This window comes from Daldinia vernicosa, assembly GCF_022497035.1.
Source record: "Daldinia vernicosa strain CBS 139.73 unplaced genomic scaffold F5Y00scaffold_49, whole genome shotgun sequence".
Lineage (NCBI taxonomy): Eukaryota > Fungi > Ascomycota > Sordariomycetes > Xylariales > Hypoxylaceae > Daldinia > Daldinia vernicosa.
The window spans coordinates 190,990-207,110 of NW_025953965.1; the positions used below are offsets into that span (position 1 = coordinate 190,990).

The 16,121-nt window shown below is 47.6% G+C and overlaps 4 protein-coding genes and 1 non-coding gene across 5 annotated transcripts; 1 reads left to right on the forward strand and 4 right to left on the reverse strand.

The window, feature by feature from the left end:
* Nucleotides 1-1,062: 1,062 nt before the first annotated feature.
* On the reverse strand, nt 1,063-1,674 carry F5Y00DRAFT_245102 (uncharacterized protein). The gene has a single exon (XM_048008921.1). It carries the CDS (start codon nt 1,496-1,498, stop codon nt 1,166-1,168), a length of 333 nt encoding a protein of 110 aa, XP_047861931.1. The 5' UTR covers nt 1,499-1,674; the 3' UTR covers nt 1,063-1,165.
* A 1,604-nt stretch (nt 1,675-3,278) lies between these two features.
* Nucleotides 3,279-3,349, reverse strand: F5Y00DRAFT_t131. Its single transcript has one exon. It is a non-coding gene; the product is annotated as a tRNA-Gly (tRNA).
* A 1,927-nt stretch (nt 3,350-5,276) lies between these two features.
* On the reverse strand, nt 5,277-7,317 carry F5Y00DRAFT_245107 (Arginase/deacetylase). The gene is made up of 7 exons (XM_048008922.1): nt 7,120-7,317; nt 6,972-7,068; nt 6,828-6,918; nt 6,685-6,768; nt 6,389-6,618; nt 5,899-6,317; nt 5,277-5,833 (listed from the first exon to the last, which is right to left on the reverse strand). Exons 1-7 carry the CDS (start codon nt 7,252-7,254, stop codon nt 5,702-5,704), a joined length of 1,188 nt encoding a protein of 395 aa, XP_047861932.1. The 5' UTR covers nt 7,255-7,317; the 3' UTR covers nt 5,277-5,701.
* Nucleotides 7,318-9,973: 2,656 nt separating this feature from the next.
* Nucleotides 9,974-13,971, forward strand: F5Y00DRAFT_153271 (uncharacterized protein). The gene has a single exon (XM_048004565.1). It carries the CDS (start codon nt 10,167-10,169, stop codon nt 13,506-13,508), a length of 3,342 nt encoding a protein of 1,113 aa, XP_047861933.1. The 5' UTR covers nt 9,974-10,166; the 3' UTR covers nt 13,509-13,971.
* Nucleotides 13,972-14,301: 330 nt separating this feature from the next.
* F5Y00DRAFT_245114 (U1 zinc finger-domain-containing protein) lies at nt 14,302-15,997 on the reverse strand. Its single transcript, XM_048008923.1, has 3 exons — nt 15,792-15,997; nt 15,315-15,680; nt 14,302-15,239 (listed from the first exon to the last, which is right to left on the reverse strand). Exons 1-3 carry the CDS (start codon nt 15,799-15,801, stop codon nt 14,974-14,976), a joined length of 642 nt encoding a protein of 213 aa, XP_047861934.1. The 5' UTR covers nt 15,802-15,997; the 3' UTR covers nt 14,302-14,973.
* Between the last annotated feature and the right edge of the window lie 124 nt (nt 15,998-16,121).

Consider the following 16,121-nt stretch of genomic DNA (forward strand, 5'->3'; position numbering starts at 1 on the left):
AGTTGGAAGAAAAGGAGGCTGATGGAGGTAACCCATATGTGGCTAATCACTTGCCAAATTAGGGAACTAGCGTAGAAATCCGATCACCCTACAGACCGAATTTAACTTAGGAAAGTTTTGACATTAATCCTCATTGGGAAATGCGAATAATAATTCGATTGTGGCTAGCATCATCTGAGATTCCTAGCCACTCAATTACGAAGACTACCTCTCGTTAAGAATTCTTAACTAAAGCTTTCTAAATCAATTCGCCCACATACACAAAGAGCTTATTAAATTTTCCAATCACCTAGTGACTGGTAGCTCTGAGGTTATCTGTGTATAAGTGCGTCATTTGGTATGCTCCCTTCCATTCTACTTGGTGGTGTTCTGCCCACTCCCGAAATGTACTTGAGCATCATTAAGCATATATCATAAAAGCATGATACTACGTGCGAAGCAAACCCATCGGCCAAGTTTCTAAAAAGTTTATATGCTGAAAATGAAACAGTCGAACTCGTCAGTGAAGTCATAATTGCCAGATCCCGTTTGAACTGTCGGTAAAATCAAGTCTCTATGTATGTCGGAGCTTCCGGGCATCCCCAGTTATCAACCGTCTCACATCAATTGACATCACGGGAGTCTCAATTTACCAACTCGCCCAGCTCCGCCACTACTCTTCCCCGATTATGCACCACAATACCAGGACAACCACACCGGCATAGAACCGAGAACGCGTGGTTATAATCTCCAAGAATTATGCACGTAACCGCCAACTTGCAAACCTTGAAACTACAAACTCATACCATTTTATCTTCCGTCAATAAGCCTGACACCTGGCAGTTGGTGTGATACCTATATTATATCATACTTTCATATTAACTAGAAGATGTATATCTCTATTCACACCATATCCACCTTATGTCTTATTAACGTAGCGTTCGATATGTTACCTACCATCGGCTGTTTAATCAACGATGTCATCCTTTAGAAACAAGAGGTACTTGGATTATCCAAGCCGGAAGTCCTCTTCATTAACCAACTAAAAACTAATCGAGTTCCTCGTATTATCGAGCTAATCTAGGCTCGAATAAATTCAAACTCCGTATCCCTCACGTTAGTCATATTAGGTATCTTCAGGTATCTTCTCCCTCATCGACCCCAGTGTATTCAGCCCAGTCGACTCTTAAGGATACGGACGCTGGGGCGGCTGACTATGAGTGTCGAAGAACAGGATAGACAGTCTCCACCCTTGTCTTACCTGGGTAGAGCTAGACTCTAATATCAGAATCCTCAACTCTTTCCAAATAGGGCTCGGCACAAGACGTAATAGATACGACTTTTCTGTTCCTGGTAGCCTGCGCTTTCCTTCAGCGCGAATCTCGTAGTCGGGAAACCAGACCATTCCATTGTCCTTAATACGATCCAATACTTTATTCCATAAGACTTCTGGCCCGGGTAATCCAGTCCCAGGAACGTCCTTCAGGTGTATCTTCCCGTCGGGTTTCGCCTCGGCCATTTCTAATGCCTGCCCCTGCAGGACAACTTGCCTACTTGCAACTCCTCCATACCCACCTTGACCAACTATTTCTGTCCGGATGTTGAGAAGCTAGCGTGGAAATTTGGTATATCCAAACGGTGCGGACTCAATGGGTTATAGAAAACTAGCCCACGGCTACGAGGGCGCTACGTACTCGTCCGGCTTGGTCCCAGCTGGTCTGGTTTGCTATTAGTCCAATAAACCAACTGCGACCCCCGTCTTCGCCGCGGATAATGCGAGCTCGACTCTATCTAACACTATGGCATATCGTTCAATAGTGGGATAACCCTCGCCATCGGTATACCCAAGCTCGTATTAACAGCGGATAACGCCCGTCAAACGGATATTTCAACCATAAGTGTGGTACCTTAAGTGTCATTTCCGTAGCCAAGACGTGGCCAACCATGTGTCTTCCCGTTGATCTACGGTGCATAATAACTTGATAGGATCCGTGAGTTTGCTCCGATATCTTGGGCAAGCTAGCAATGGCCTTCACTTTCACCTTTCGCATTCCATACTTTTCGATGCAAGTGTCTAGCTACGTACGAGCTTGATTTACGCAGCTATGCAATGAGAATCTCACAGGAAGATACTCCTTACGTAGCTCAGCGAAGACATTAAAAAGGTCGCCCGCACTTGGAGGACAGTGTAGAATACCAATCTTCCTTACGCTTTCTACTCCCTCTAGTTGATACTCGGGGTATAGACGGCGCAAGTCCCGACCACATTTCGGCTTTCGTGCTGCGCACGATGTTATTTAGGTCTTCCCATGGTTTGGTCTGCAGTGTTTAAACGCCCGCACAGGCAAACTACAACGTGCAGGCCCTGAATTCTCTTTGACAAGCCGACCGCTCGAAATGAATACATCTTGTCGCCTCGGGTCTAGCCAATCTTGACATGTGATGGCCCAAGGCGAGAGGCCATGCCAGCATGTTTTGACTGCTACAGACGCAACAAAACTAGGTAGTTTCTTTCTAGTGTCTTCTTTGGTCTGAGAAAGAAGAATGTGCTATATATAAGTATTATCCAATGCATTTTGAGGGTTATCGAAACGTAAATTAGCACCCCGTTGTTACGAAAACAATTCGCCCAAGCTACGAATCATGTATTTTAGGCTTGATACCCTGCAGATAATAGCAGAACGAGTTTAAAAGCTTGCTACTATCATATAATAATCAGAATATCAGTGTGGCATGGTGCCCTATGGCGCCGATTTATATACTCAGCTCCTATGGGGTTATACAAGTCCTATCATAGCTACTAGAACAAGACCTCGGTAATCTATATACTGACCACCTGACAGTACGTGAACTTATTTTAATCGGATATTTGAATGCCACCAGTTTCGAGTTATGGTTTCCTAAAATATACCAGGGTAGGTGGAGTTGAATAGCAGATCCAACCCCTTTTGTCACAGAATGATAGCAGCGTCTCTTAATACGCAATATTTAGTAATATTTCAAAAGATATTCCAGCATTCATATTCCATAGCAAGTATGATACAATAATCCACATCCATAGACATAATACCAAGGCCGGGAACGTCATGTCTTAAATACTTACCCGGGTTCTTTACAATATAGTTACATTTAGTGAGTAGGTATGCTAGGACCTCACTATCTCTCTAGGGGTCTCGCATAGCATTTTACATCTAATCACCCGACGCATTTTTATGGCCTGTATAACGATAAAACCCAGGATAGAGCCAACATATCAACTAACAAGTAAAAAAAAAAAAAAAAAAAACCGTTAAAAATAATGCATCAGCCGCGAATCGAACGCGGGGCCCATCGATGGCAACGATGGATTTTACCACTAAACCACTGATGCTAAGGAACCTCAAAATGAAGCCGCGCTAAGATTTCGATATCTGCTATAGCTAGTAACGGATGTTTATAAATGCAACATGAACAAATTATTCCGCCTAACAAGCACCTTGAGTAACGAAATGGTAGGCATCAATAAGTTACCTTGTCAATGATGTTGACGATGTTGACGATGTTGAATTCCAACCCAGGCCTCACAGCGAGAAGCATACCGTTTAAGTGGGGAATGATTTTTGAGAGAGGCTGGGAGCAATTAGGGACAGTGAGTAAAATCAGCAAAATGCTCTTAGAAGTGCGATAAAACAGTTGCAAATAGACCGGTCTCCAGAACGGCCCACTCCGAATCGAAATAAAATAAATACGTATCTTTTTGAGCGATAAGAAGAGACCCAAGCTGAAGTTGGGCTATTGTGCCAATAAGAAGTATGCATCTAAAGTAGGTATTCTACAGTGGGAGAAGCAACCTCTGGAAGACATTCTTTGTGGATCAATATCACAGTAAAGACAATAGATGGGGTTTCAATCAACATCTGTATGGATATCTTAACATCTCTTTTAGGCATGGCGACAGTTATGAACTACTTACTCCCTATATACGACGCCTCTATACCTCTCCCCAAAACTGTGAAGAACTTGAAATCCATACAGAGGAAGACACTGCACTATTCTCACTTTGTTAACCTCTGGGATATGGAAAAGTATATATATTCAAGTGATCTCAGCATGGAGGTAATGCATTCAGACTCATTCAGTTCATCAAGCAACTCGAACAAGGTCTTCTCCTCTCAGCATCCTTAGAACACCGTCACCAAGAGATATTAGCCCAAGCCGACTTGCTTAACACCATAAAAAGCGTTTCCAATACATCAAGAAGTACGCCAACATCCCCAACGCACAATATTCATAAGCCTCTTTGAACAATACAAAGGTGAGGATGCCTAGCTTCTACAAATGATGATCATGTTACTCATATCAGCTTCCAGAAAATATACCAAGATGTGTGAAGTCCAAGTCTACGTCTGCTTAGCACACTCAAAGTCTGTGCACGGCGCGCGGTTTCTACGCTGCCAACCATTGATTGACCAGGGACTCGACCGAGACACCGGCATTGTCTGGGTAAAGACCCTCCACTTAGAGCAAGAAGAGGGATGCCCTGGGCTCCGGTTCACACAGCAGGCTGTATTCATACAACAATGTCCAACTATCCCATCGAGTAGACGAGGAGGCCAAAACTAAGAGGTGGCGTTGGAACCGTCTCTTTGGATACCTACCAGCATCGAGTCCGCAGCCAGGAACTATTACTTGGGTATGAAGACCAGGATATAAGAGTGTACAGGAGGAGGGTTGGACAAGCGTGGGTGTTAAATACCCCTATGATCTATAGGATCAACGAAAATTGGTGTTTTATATACAATGCAGCGTTTTAATCGCTATCGTCATTTTAATACATAATCTCGATTGGTGCAGATGAATAATTGGTCCCGGGTGGTATTGTAGGCTCCTTGCAAGTTCAGAAGTCAATTAACATCTCGTTATGCGTATAACGAAGGGAATTCGACTCAAGTATCTTCCCTTTAGTAAATTGCGAGTAAGAAGGTATTTCTATGTCGGTGATAGACACGCTAACCTTTCCCTGATCCTCAAGAGGTTCCGCGAGTTATGGATCCGTATTAGGCTTGCAAAAGAATGAAGTCCCGCATGTAAATAGTTCTTCTGCACTATTTCCATCGTTATCTTGATACTCAAGCAAAGATTGTGCTGAAGCGCGAAGTGCTAGCTAATATGAGCAGAACACCATTTTCTGTCTTGACCCCCTCTATCTTCCAGGTAGCCGAAAGCAAAATCTAAGTAAGAAAGAATAAAACAAAACAAAATATATAATACGTTTTCGTTTAAAAAAAATAAAAAAAAAACTTGTATATTTCGTTGCAGTAAAAAGTTGATAAAAATGGCAAAATGGTCAAACATTGTCCCCAGCTCCATAGATTCGAATGTAAATGCTTCACTTCATATGTGCCCTAAATTTGCGGTCAAACCGCTGTACTAAATGTTCTTAAATGGCGCCTTAGATTGATAGAGGGTGCGCTTTTACAGTTTAAATGTTTCCTGCGAACGCGCATTTCAAAAGAGAATTGCCTGAACGCGACGCGTACTCCGAGCACACGTTCTCCTAGACGACACATGGCACTCAACTTGATATTAGCTCTACGCAATACAAGTTGAGTTAGATAGGTGCTTCATGACACACGCCCCCTTCTTCTTTAAAGGGCTACTGATCCCGCCTAGTAGCAATATTCTAGAGATCCCAAAATTTACCCATTCCCGAAATCGCATCTACGGGGACGCGCAGGGAAACTCATAGCTCTTCCTCAGAACCGGTAGAGACCATGTTACTCAACGGCCCCTTTTTTAACATTATGCTCATTATTTCGTATAAAGCATCGGCTGCCGCCATCGTGGTGTGCTCAGCATTCGTGTCATAAGCAGGCTAGACAGACAAGTCTTCAGTAAGCAACCATCGCAAGTCAAAAGATTGCCAATCGTAGAACTTACGGCAACCTCCACGATATCCGCCCCAATTAGATTGACATGCTCCAAGCCCCTCAAAATCGTGCGCAGCTCCCTAGTGCTCCAACCACCTGTCTCCGGGGTCCCCGTCGCCGGCGCGAACGCCGGGTCCAAGGTATCGATATCGAGAGACAAGTAAACGGGATTGGTCGTGCCGACGCGCTCCACGATCTTTTTGATGATGCCCTCGGCGCCGATTTGATCGATCTCGCGGGCCTCGACAATCTCGAAGCCGCAGTACCCGTCGTTCTCGTAGTCGCTGGGCCCGCTGAGCGTGGTGCGGATGCCCGCGTGGATATTGGTGTCGTTGGCAAGCAGGCCCTCGCTCGCCGCGTGGTAGAAGTAAGTCCCATGGTTGATGCTTGCGACTTCGGAGGGGGAGCCGCCGAAGACTTTGGGACGCCCTGTTTAGGAGCACGAGGGGATATGGATTAGATTGTTGTTGGGCGCCGGCGTGGAGATCGGGGGGACTTACAGGTATCTAGGTGGCTATCGAAGTGGATGACTGTTACAGGACCGTATGCCCGGTTGATCGAGCGGAGTAAAGGGAGGGTGATGGTGTGGTCACCACCAAGAGTGATGACTCGTGGTAAAGTTTTCCCCTTTTTAGACGGTCCAGGCTTGTTTGCGGCCGTCTTTGGGGCTCGGGATAGGATGTTGTAGTGGCCCTCTTCGATTTGCTTAAGAGCCCATGTGTTATCGTAACTATAACTTGATTAGTCTTATATGTACATATGGATATCTCTAAGCCGTAGGGAGTTTGAGTCATACGATGTCACTGGGATATCTCCACAGTCGAGGACCTTCGCCCATCCATTAAAGGGGTTCGTGTCTAGGGGAACATTATACCCTCCACTTATTCTGGGTTAGCAGACTGTGTGAGCATATTTACGCCTATATTAATGGAGTTTTACTAGAGGTTGAGACGTCGAGATCCCTGACGAATTCCCGAGGGACCGAACCGAGCACCAGGCCGGTACGACGTGCCAGTATCAAAGGGTGCCCCTTTGACTCATTAGCTCGAATATCCAACTACCACGGTTGGGAAGTTGGCGGACCTATGAATGCAAGATCATAATTGATCTCATCGTGGCCTAAGCAGGGTTGATATGGTAGGCGCCCAAACGTAGAGATCCCAGAGAACACCGAGTCAGCCTATATATATTTAGTTATCCATCAAGCTATTTCTTCGTGTTAATATCTGACCTGCGTTCCACCATCCCCGGGCAGAACATTGTACCATAAGGACTGATGCGGCCCGGAGAGAGTTTTCTGGTCACCGTGGGTGTCATGAGCAGTAGCAAAAGCTAGGGCATTAAGAAAGAAGAGAGCCGTCAACATTCTGAAACCAGATTATTTCTCCTTAAGGCACGATTGATAGACGTAGAACTTCTGATTCTATTCTCGACATTATGGTTATGGTAGAGTAGTATCATTATATACACCTATTTATCTTACCGCGAGGGCGATCTTCTGTCATTCGGATTGGTAAAAGAGTGCTATCAATTCTGCTATCAATCCTACCATCAATCTTGCAATGACAACAGAGCTTTCGGCTAGGGTAACAGGCTTATCACCAGCAACTCTTATCCACTGAGAGTAGGATGTTGCCCGGAAGAGACCCATCTCGACTGGACGTTGATGCTCAACTTGCATAGAGGAGATGTCATCGAAATCTTCCTTGTTAGGTAAGTATCCAGTCGGAATTGTCCGCAATTCGCTGATGACATCGCACTTGAATGCGGGGGACCACTAGATAACTTAGCTTCAATGGCCAAGATCTCAGTAATGTGAGTATACTGATCAGATACGAACTTGCACCACCGTATCTAGTACCTATTATCTTCTCTGTTATAGTTTGGGTATCCCAACCGGCGTGCCGGACGAAACGCGCATGTAAACAACGTAGTGGCCAAACGCGATTTATTAGGCGGGAGTGAGACGGGCGATCGAGTAGCCAGCCGTTTTTATATAAGTTTATGATCATGAAATGCGTGCGGTTATCTCTTTTCCGGATAGAAGGCCGAAAAAAGACAATTCCACGTGGTAGACTAGTCGGATTTGGCGAAGAGATAGGCAAGTTTTTATCAACTACCGGGTCGGCTACTTCCCCTCCCAGGTCGACGTAATGAGCCTAGGGGGGTATGGGTGGTATTAAGATAAGAACATACTGATCTGTAAGTCCTTAGTATAATATATCTGCATGATAAGCAAGGAGGTGGAGGGTTTGTTTCAAATCCAGCTTGCATGTTTTCTTTTTGAATCGTATGGCTTCAGATCGATTTGCGTTTCTTAATGAACTATCTCGACGGTGAGAAAGGGGGTTTGCCCCCCACACTGCTGCGTGCCCCTTTGCACAACAGTGAGATATATGCTGAATAGGTTTTGCCAGTTTACCTGGGTACATCTGTGGCCTTGACTTAGGAACCATGGCTAAGAACTACGGCTTGTTATTTATTTTTCCGACATTCCTATAGCCCCACCGTTGCCGAATTCTTGGGAATTTCGTCATAGTGAGATTTTGTGGTTCTTCTTATTCGACTATGGCTATCGTACCTTGTTAAGTATTGTTGCGATTTGTATATAGATTAGGGAGGAAGGGCCATGTGGTTCCGATCCGCGCCTAGAACGTGGCGCTCTCACTCGTTGCTCTGAGAAGTGTGGAAATGCCAACCCGGGCTTTGACCCTGTTGGGACTCAGACTACGGCGAAGTCGCAGGTCGGCCTGGGGTGACCGGTGTTGCGGATTCTGATTCGCTTTGGGTGAGCTGCAGGTTAAGCAGGTCTGGCATGAGGCCGAACAGCCTTGTGCAGTTCGAGAAGCTCATTTGTCCTGGTGACTTGAATGGCTGCAACAGATGGGCATTATCCACTCAGAGGTGCAGATTGGAGAGAAGCACGACAGATGAAGAACACCTCCCGCATCGATACAACGTAACCTACTCGTCTCTCGTGGGGTGGCTGGAAGCAATCCGCCTATGTCTCTCCGTGATGCGAAAGGACGCGCGCCGTTCTGAAATATAGAGATTTAGAGACTTGGCGGGTCATGTACGAAATATCTAATGTAACCAGCCGGGTCCAGATGGAGTTGCATGAGTTGCATGAGTTCCATATGGAATCATAGATGTCGAGGTTTACACTAATCGGTACGTATCGCACTTATTGGAGTGGATGGCGTGTGTTCCCCGGAGAAGAAAAGAAATATCGGAAGTATGTAGGTACCTACCTATGTAAAAATTCAAGAATTGGCTACGCCTATCCAGGAAGTTGTCAATTAAGTGCTTGTATCATTACATGTGTGCTTGACGTTATGTAGCACAAGCTAGCGAGATTTCCAGGACTAGGGTAGCCAACTAAGGTTAGATGGGGCCGCTTTCCCAGCCCCCGACTCCCGAATCTATTTAGAACAAGCAGGAGGCAGGCGGGAAGATTTACTTGCCTAGGTACCTACCTCCTAGTGTAAATTCTCTGACGTTGTTCCCTCGAAGTCCACCGAGCCCACTCTCCAAGTATATCACTGGGAAGTGGGAAGTGGGAAGGTTGGAAGCTGCGAAAAGTTCCCGACATCGTCCACCTTCCCACCATCTGCACTCAATCAAAAGTCGTTTATTCTGGTTTTGTAGCCGCCGAGGAAGTACCTACATACATACGTACACCTCTCTAATCGTAACTTTGCGCAACCCTTCTTTTTATTGTCCCAAGATTCCTTCATTACCTAGACACGCACACCCGGAACACACAAGAATTGGCATCTTTAAGGAATATCGTTGGTGTCGCAAGCCATATTATTCCTCATATATCTGTTCATATATCTTTACTCCTTCTTTTAATGCCTCCCAAAAATATCATCCAATGGCCGGCGTTTAGATACCTTGCTTTTTGTATTTGTTCCATGCGCTGCAAGGTCCTGAGGATTTCACCTTCGATCAGGTCTCCAACCCAGTTTCGGCCACTGTGACTGGTCCAATAATCGGCACGGTACATTTTTATCAGGAGCCAGACAGGTCGACCATTTTAGGGACCACGAGAGTTGCCTGCTTCTGCATCGCGTAGGGGGCTTGCAGACGATAGAGAATCACTTTCAAAAAGGTTTCGGACGCGCACCGCATGCTCATTTTTTTTCCATAAAAAAAAAACAACGTATCTTGCTCAGCCCCAAAGCACCCCATTTTCTTACGATGAGAAGGATAAGACTGGTTTGGTGCAACCCCGTTAAGTAGACTTTGCAAGAGACTTTGCGAGAGTCGGCAATAATGATAGATAGCGTGCCATCCCACACAACAATGCTCGCTTCTACCAAAACCGTCTCCCCCCCGGCATCGACAAATCTCTACTTCGAGCCTCTGTCTGATCGCCCTACTATTGGTAAGCCTAGCGAAGGAGCATTCAAGAAACATAAAGTACTTCCGCATCCTAGAAATGGTCGGCCTGAGTCGACGGCTAGGAATCGACATTCTCGTGACCTGTCTATTGATCCAACTTCAATCCCGGAGTCGCATGTGAAGGAAGAAGAGTCATTTACTCCACCGAGTCCGAGCCACGACGAGAGTCCCAGCGTTAAAGCACCTGGGCTTGGTCCTGTTCTCCCTCCCACCCCACCGGCGCATTCGCGTACTTCATCCGGTAATCACTTGATCCAGCCCTCGAGTCCCCACGTCGGCACTCCGGTGCAAAACGCTGCCAACACCTCTGTGAGTACAACACCGCGAACTCCACCGCATCAAGCGAGTCCGCCTACTCCAGACGTCACCCCTCCCCAAACCGAGCGTCGATCGAGACCTCCACGCCCCGTTCTGGCGGATCGCATTCCATCCAAGGCCACGGATTCTCGTACGGAGTCCTTCACGACAGCACGAGAGAATCTGGATTCTTCGGAGGAAGATGACAAGTTGACGCCCCGGGCGGTATTGTCCTCAGCTAAGGCGGCTCAGATTGTAGCAAGGCGTTTAATTGATGCACGGCAAAAGAAAGCCTCGGACATAGGGCTAGGACTAGGTCTCGAGTCGGACGACAATTTGACACCAAGGACGAAAGGAGAATTTTCAGCTTTTGATGGTGAATGGGGTTCTGCCAGCTCGATTGAGCGGGAATGGGACCATAAATATGAGAGGAATGTCAGAGTGGAGAAGCGACGTGTCCAAGCGAAAGTTAATGGGCCAAAAGTAGAAGTGGTCGAGGACGCGACAGTAACTCCGACCAACGCAACAAAGGCTCTAAGGTCGATGTCCCTATCGGATCGATTGCATACGCATCCCTCACCACCGCTGGAATCTGCAAGCAGGGATAAGAGTTGGACCGCACCATCTACTTCCGAGTCCTCGGTAAGTACTGATGTTAGGCGGTCCTCCGGCATGTCCTCAAAGTCTACGGTATCTACAGTGGTGGAGGCTATTTTGGTTGGAACGCCTCCTCAGAGGCGGAAAACGTTGCGACACGTCAGGAAGCAACCAGCCCTAAGGGATTCTAGCTCCGAGATTTCACCGTCAAGCTCCTCGGCGAATACATCGTTAAACACGTCGCTTCGCCAGACGGAAATTTCTCAGCGCGCAAGAGCTGCTAGGAGGGTAGTTGATGGCGCTGTCCGGTCAGAAAGCCTTGCATCTACGGGCACGGTCAACTCAATTGCTAGCCGTAAAGCCCGGCGGGAAGTATGGAAGAATGGAGGAATTCCTGTAGTGGTCATTCCTGACCGTAGAACTTCTATTAAGGCCACCGGGCCGACATCGCTTAGGTCTACGAGTAGTCACCACTCTAGGAGAAGCAATAGTCTTAGTTCAGCACCACTGTCAAGTTATAAAACGAAAGACCTGACGCCTTATTTTAACAAACCTTCCCGGAGGGGCAGATCAATGTCGGAATCAGAAGGGTCAGTTCAGGTGGAAGAATTAACGATGGATTACCCCCCAATCGTTCCTATACGTAGATCATCCCTTTCGGCGCCGACTAGCAGGAATGGATCCAGGGCTGGTTCTCGAGCTGGGTCGTTGACCGCGGAGAGCTTGAAGGCGCACGATGCTTTCTTGGAACAGGAGAGCAAACAGCAGCAACAACAACAACAACGACGGCAACAACGCCAATTACCTCAGGTTACGGTGGAACGTGCACCTCCCGTCGAATATATGAGCAGTCATCCCGACCAGAGACAACTTGAACCGGCTCCATCCGTCGAGTCACACAGGGATACTCTCCATGACCACAAACCGCTTGTAGATAATAACGGAGACCCGTTCTTCGGCAAGCGCCTCACTGCGCACAACACCCCATTTTCCCAAGCATCCGTCGAGACAAACGGGACTCACTCTGCGGCAGACATATCGGAAGCCATGGCTGTGAATATTTACCCGCACCAAAATAAATCTGTTTTGATGGTTCATCATATGTCGAAACCCGTCGATCCTGCCCTCGCTGCAAACGCGTTACAGGGACCAGAATTTGCCCAGACGGGATATGCTACGGAAACGGGGAAAGTCTTAGACAATCCTAAGATTATAGCTACTGGTCCCGACGGTGTACCTGCGACGCCTCCCCAACATCATTTCTCGATGGATGATGTGGATTCACCTCTTAGAAACCCGCGTGCTCCCCCCGAACCGCCAGTGATCAAATTTATCCCAGCTACACCATCTGGACTTACGCCTGCCGCTGAAAAAGAAAAGATGCTGGGTAATTATTTCGAGGAGACTCAAAAGCGACCTTCCTTGGTACGCCGCGCCTTTAGTCTTCGCAAGAGCTCCGATAATGTTCGTCCGTCTGGTTTCCTATCGCGGACTTTGTCTCTTTCAAAAGGAATTAGGAAAGAAACCGCAGAAACCCAAATACCTGATAAGAATAGAGATACTACAAGGCAGCCGTACCCGACAGCCGAAAAACCGCCGCCTGATGAGTCAAAATTGCATCCGTTCTGGCGACCTGCGTTTGATGATGACCTCGAAGAATACGACTACGACGATTGGGCGCGTGATGTTCCTGCAGAAGTGGATACGCTTTACAGATATCCCCCAATTGACAATCGTCCGGTTCGTCGTAGGAGCTTGAGCGAACGAATGAAGCGTACATTCGCTATATTACCTATCGAAGACGAGGATCATTACACAGTCTCCACTCAGCGTAGTCCAGAACGTCGCACCGTCAAGCGCACACCGAGTGGCAGACTCCGCGTAATGAAACACCGTGATAGCTATAGCACTCTTGAGTGGAACAGCCGCCGCAATTCTCGCGACCATGAAGCTGAAGGTCGGCCGTCTACCGCACCCGACCAGCAGGCCCGGCGTGCTTGGGGTGTCGAGAAACGAGTCGATGACCGAGGGCGCAGACTCTTCCCTAACTGGCAAGATAAGCTGGAGCAGTACAGACCGCAGAACTTACAGCGTAGATTAAGCGAACATCGCCGGCAGAAGCGCACGGAGGTTCTCCGGCAGAAAATAAGCGGACCGCGCGAAGTCCGAGATGGTGTGGGCGAAGTCATCAAACGCAACAGTTACAAGGGACCTTCATACCAGACCACCTCCGCGCCGAACGGGAAAGCGAACGGGGTAGCGCACCACCAGCGGCACCAAACACAGGCGCATCAACACCGCAGATCCGTCTACATCTGATTTCTAAAGGTCATGGACTTTTGAGGGATCAGTCTTTGAGGGGCTACAACCAAACGGCAACGAAGACAAATTCTCAATTGGCGATCTATCACGCTTCTACTTCTGCCGTGCCATATTTTACCGTCTTCCTTACCCCCTGACCTTTACTACTGACACCAACGCCCCAATGAAGATCACTAATCATGACGAACTCACTATTTATATTTTACGACGCATACGAGCCACGAAAAACACGACCCCATCTTATTCCCCCATATTACGATTTGAGACTTTGGACTTTGGCTGATTACCCCTATTGACGACACGAAACTGGATGTTTAAAAAACGGACGAGATACAGGATTTTCTTAATTTATCTTTTTTTTGCACTCTTCCAATAGCATGATGGGCTTGGGGATGGTAAGGGGATTAAGAAGGAATGGATGGGTTGGGGAACGATGTTGATGAGATGTCTTTTATTATTGTTTTGCTATGCTACTAACCCCCGTCTTGGAGCTAGGATTCCAGAGGGGAGAGATATGATACGAATACCTGAATACCAACTTGTTGAGCAAGTGATGATAAGTTTACCTCTTACTCTTTCCGAAACTTGGCCTTGGGTCGATTTATTTGGTGTTGTCTTTCAATGGTGTTTCTACGCGTTGTCGTTTCCGTGTTGAACACGTCTACTCTTCTGCTATGCCGATTTGCTGATATGGTTATATTGCGAATGAGGTAAGGGGAATATGTACCTAGGCAGACGTCATGGGCCTAACCACATATAACCAAAACCAAGGAAATAAATCATAAATTCATCCTATCGCATTATAACTAACTTTTGTTGCGTCTCACAGTTTAGATGAGTGCCTTCAAATTGTTCTTAATATTTTCAGTCTATTATGCCCATACGTATTCTGGTTTGGAATATAATGGGTGGCAACAGGGTATATCCGCCTGGGGAGAGAAAAAAGATGCCCCACGAAGTAAACCAAACGGGACCTTGAGCCGGTCCTCCCCTATAACGCCTTGCCTTGCAATTAAGCTCCGTTGACTTGAACACATTACCCAATTTCCTTCCCTTGCGTAATCCATCTGTTTTGCTCTGTGCCGTCGTCTAATTGGGTTATACAGTTTTCCCCTCTTAAGTGGCTAGGATGGTTCTGCTATGTGTCTAATTTGCGTGGGCAAACACAGACGAGCACACTGTTTGAGGTACCACTTTATTTTCATGACGGCGTCTTCCCGGCAATCCTCCGATGTAGATACCTGGACCCGTACTCTTTTCCTCGTTATCTGCGAGGATATGGCTTAGACCTCCGCTCCTTCTCTCGTCTAGGACTAGTAGTTTTCCGAGATCTTATTTCGGGTCTCGACGATTGTGACTGCGGTGGCGGTAGGGGCTGCTGCTATTGGCCCGAACGCCGCTTTCCACTACTAATCCCCGACCCGAGCCCCGGGGCGTGGTTCACATCAGCACCAGCGCGATCCTAACGGCCGGGCGCTCCGGGGGGAGGCGGAAAGCCACCAGCTGCGCCGGGTGGCGAGGGTCCACCAGGGAAGCCTTGGCCCGGGGGAGGCATGCCGGGGAACGGGAAGGGAGGCGCGTTACCACCAACTGCACCCGGAGGAGGGAATGGAAGACCACCTGGCGGAGGGAACGGTAGACCAGCGCCTGGAGGTGGGATAGGTAGGCCGCCGGGTCCGGCTGCGAAGGGAGGCGGTGGGAGTCCTCTACCGCCTTGGCCTGGCGGAGCTGTGTTGCGCGCGTTAGAATTTTCAAGTCCTAGCATAGGAGTACGCGACAAAATGAGAAAAGGGAACTACTTACGTGGCATACCCTGAGGGAACGCGCCGCCTGGCGGGGGTGGCATACCAGCAGGCATACCGGGGAAGGGCGGAGGCGGCATGCCGCCGGGGAAGCTGAAGGGTGGTGGTGGCATTCCAGGGAATCCTGCTGCTGCTGCCGCCGCCGCAGCGCCGCCGGGCTGGTTTTGAGGCAGCATGGGGTTAGCGTGAGCCTGACCTTCGGCGGCGTAGGAGGACGTGATGGAGTCGATGACGGACTGAGCCTTCTCGTGTCCAATTTGCTGGTAATAATCGACAACGTTCCGCAGGTGGTTTCGACCGCTATTGTGGGCCTTGCGCACGCTCATAGAGTCGTGCGTAAGGTAGACGTCGCAGTAATCGCAGAAGACTGTTGATAGGGTATTGTTAGCAATCGCGTCTTTAGAAGAGATGTTTGTAAGGTGTATGTATTGACGAAAGCAACTAGAATAGGGGGCTATTATGTGTATACTTAACTTACATTTGGGCATCTTGACGGTATAATCTGTATTACAATCTAGTGATAGCAAAGATTGGTGATGTTTGAAGGAAGAATGCGATTTTGAATTGAGTTTGCCGCCGGACGTGGAAGATACAAAAGCTAAAGTACCTTCATTATGTACCTAGGTAGTTATGTACAAAAGAGAAAGAAGCTTGGACGCGAAAAAAAAGAATGGAGACTCCAGATGTCCTAGGTACATAGGTACATATACATAGTCAATTCAAGATAAGGCTATGTACCTGGTAATTACTGATTATATGCACGTGATGATAATACTGCAAGGCTATCGGAAAGCTACCTAAAGCTTTA

Bases quoted from the DNA above. Each gene is read 5' to 3' on its own strand.
- F5Y00DRAFT_245114 (XM_048008923.1), bottom strand. The intron at 15,240-15,314 runs GTAAGTAGTTCC...CGCGCAACACAG, and splicing joins GTTCCCTCAGGGTATGCCAC to CTCCGCCAGGCCAAGGCGGT.
- F5Y00DRAFT_245107 (XM_048008922.1), bottom strand. From the start codon at position 7,254: ATGTTGACGGCTCTCTTCTTTCTTAATGCCCTAGCTTTTGCTACTGCT. The intron at 7,069-7,119 runs GTCAGATATTAA...AAATATATATAG, and splicing joins CCGGGGATGGTGGAACGCAG to GCTGACTCGGTGTTCTCTGG. The intron at 5,834-5,898 runs GTAAGTTCTACG...TTGTCTGTCTAG, and splicing joins CGGATATCGTGGAGGTTGCC to CCTGCTTATGACACGAATGC.
- F5Y00DRAFT_153271 (XM_048004565.1), top strand. From the start codon at position 10,167: ATGATAGATAGCGTGCCATCCCACACAACAATGCTCGCTTCTACCAAA.
- F5Y00DRAFT_245102 (XM_048008921.1), bottom strand. From the start codon at position 1,498: ATGGCCGAGGCGAAACCCGACGGGAAGATACACCTGAAGGACGTTCCT.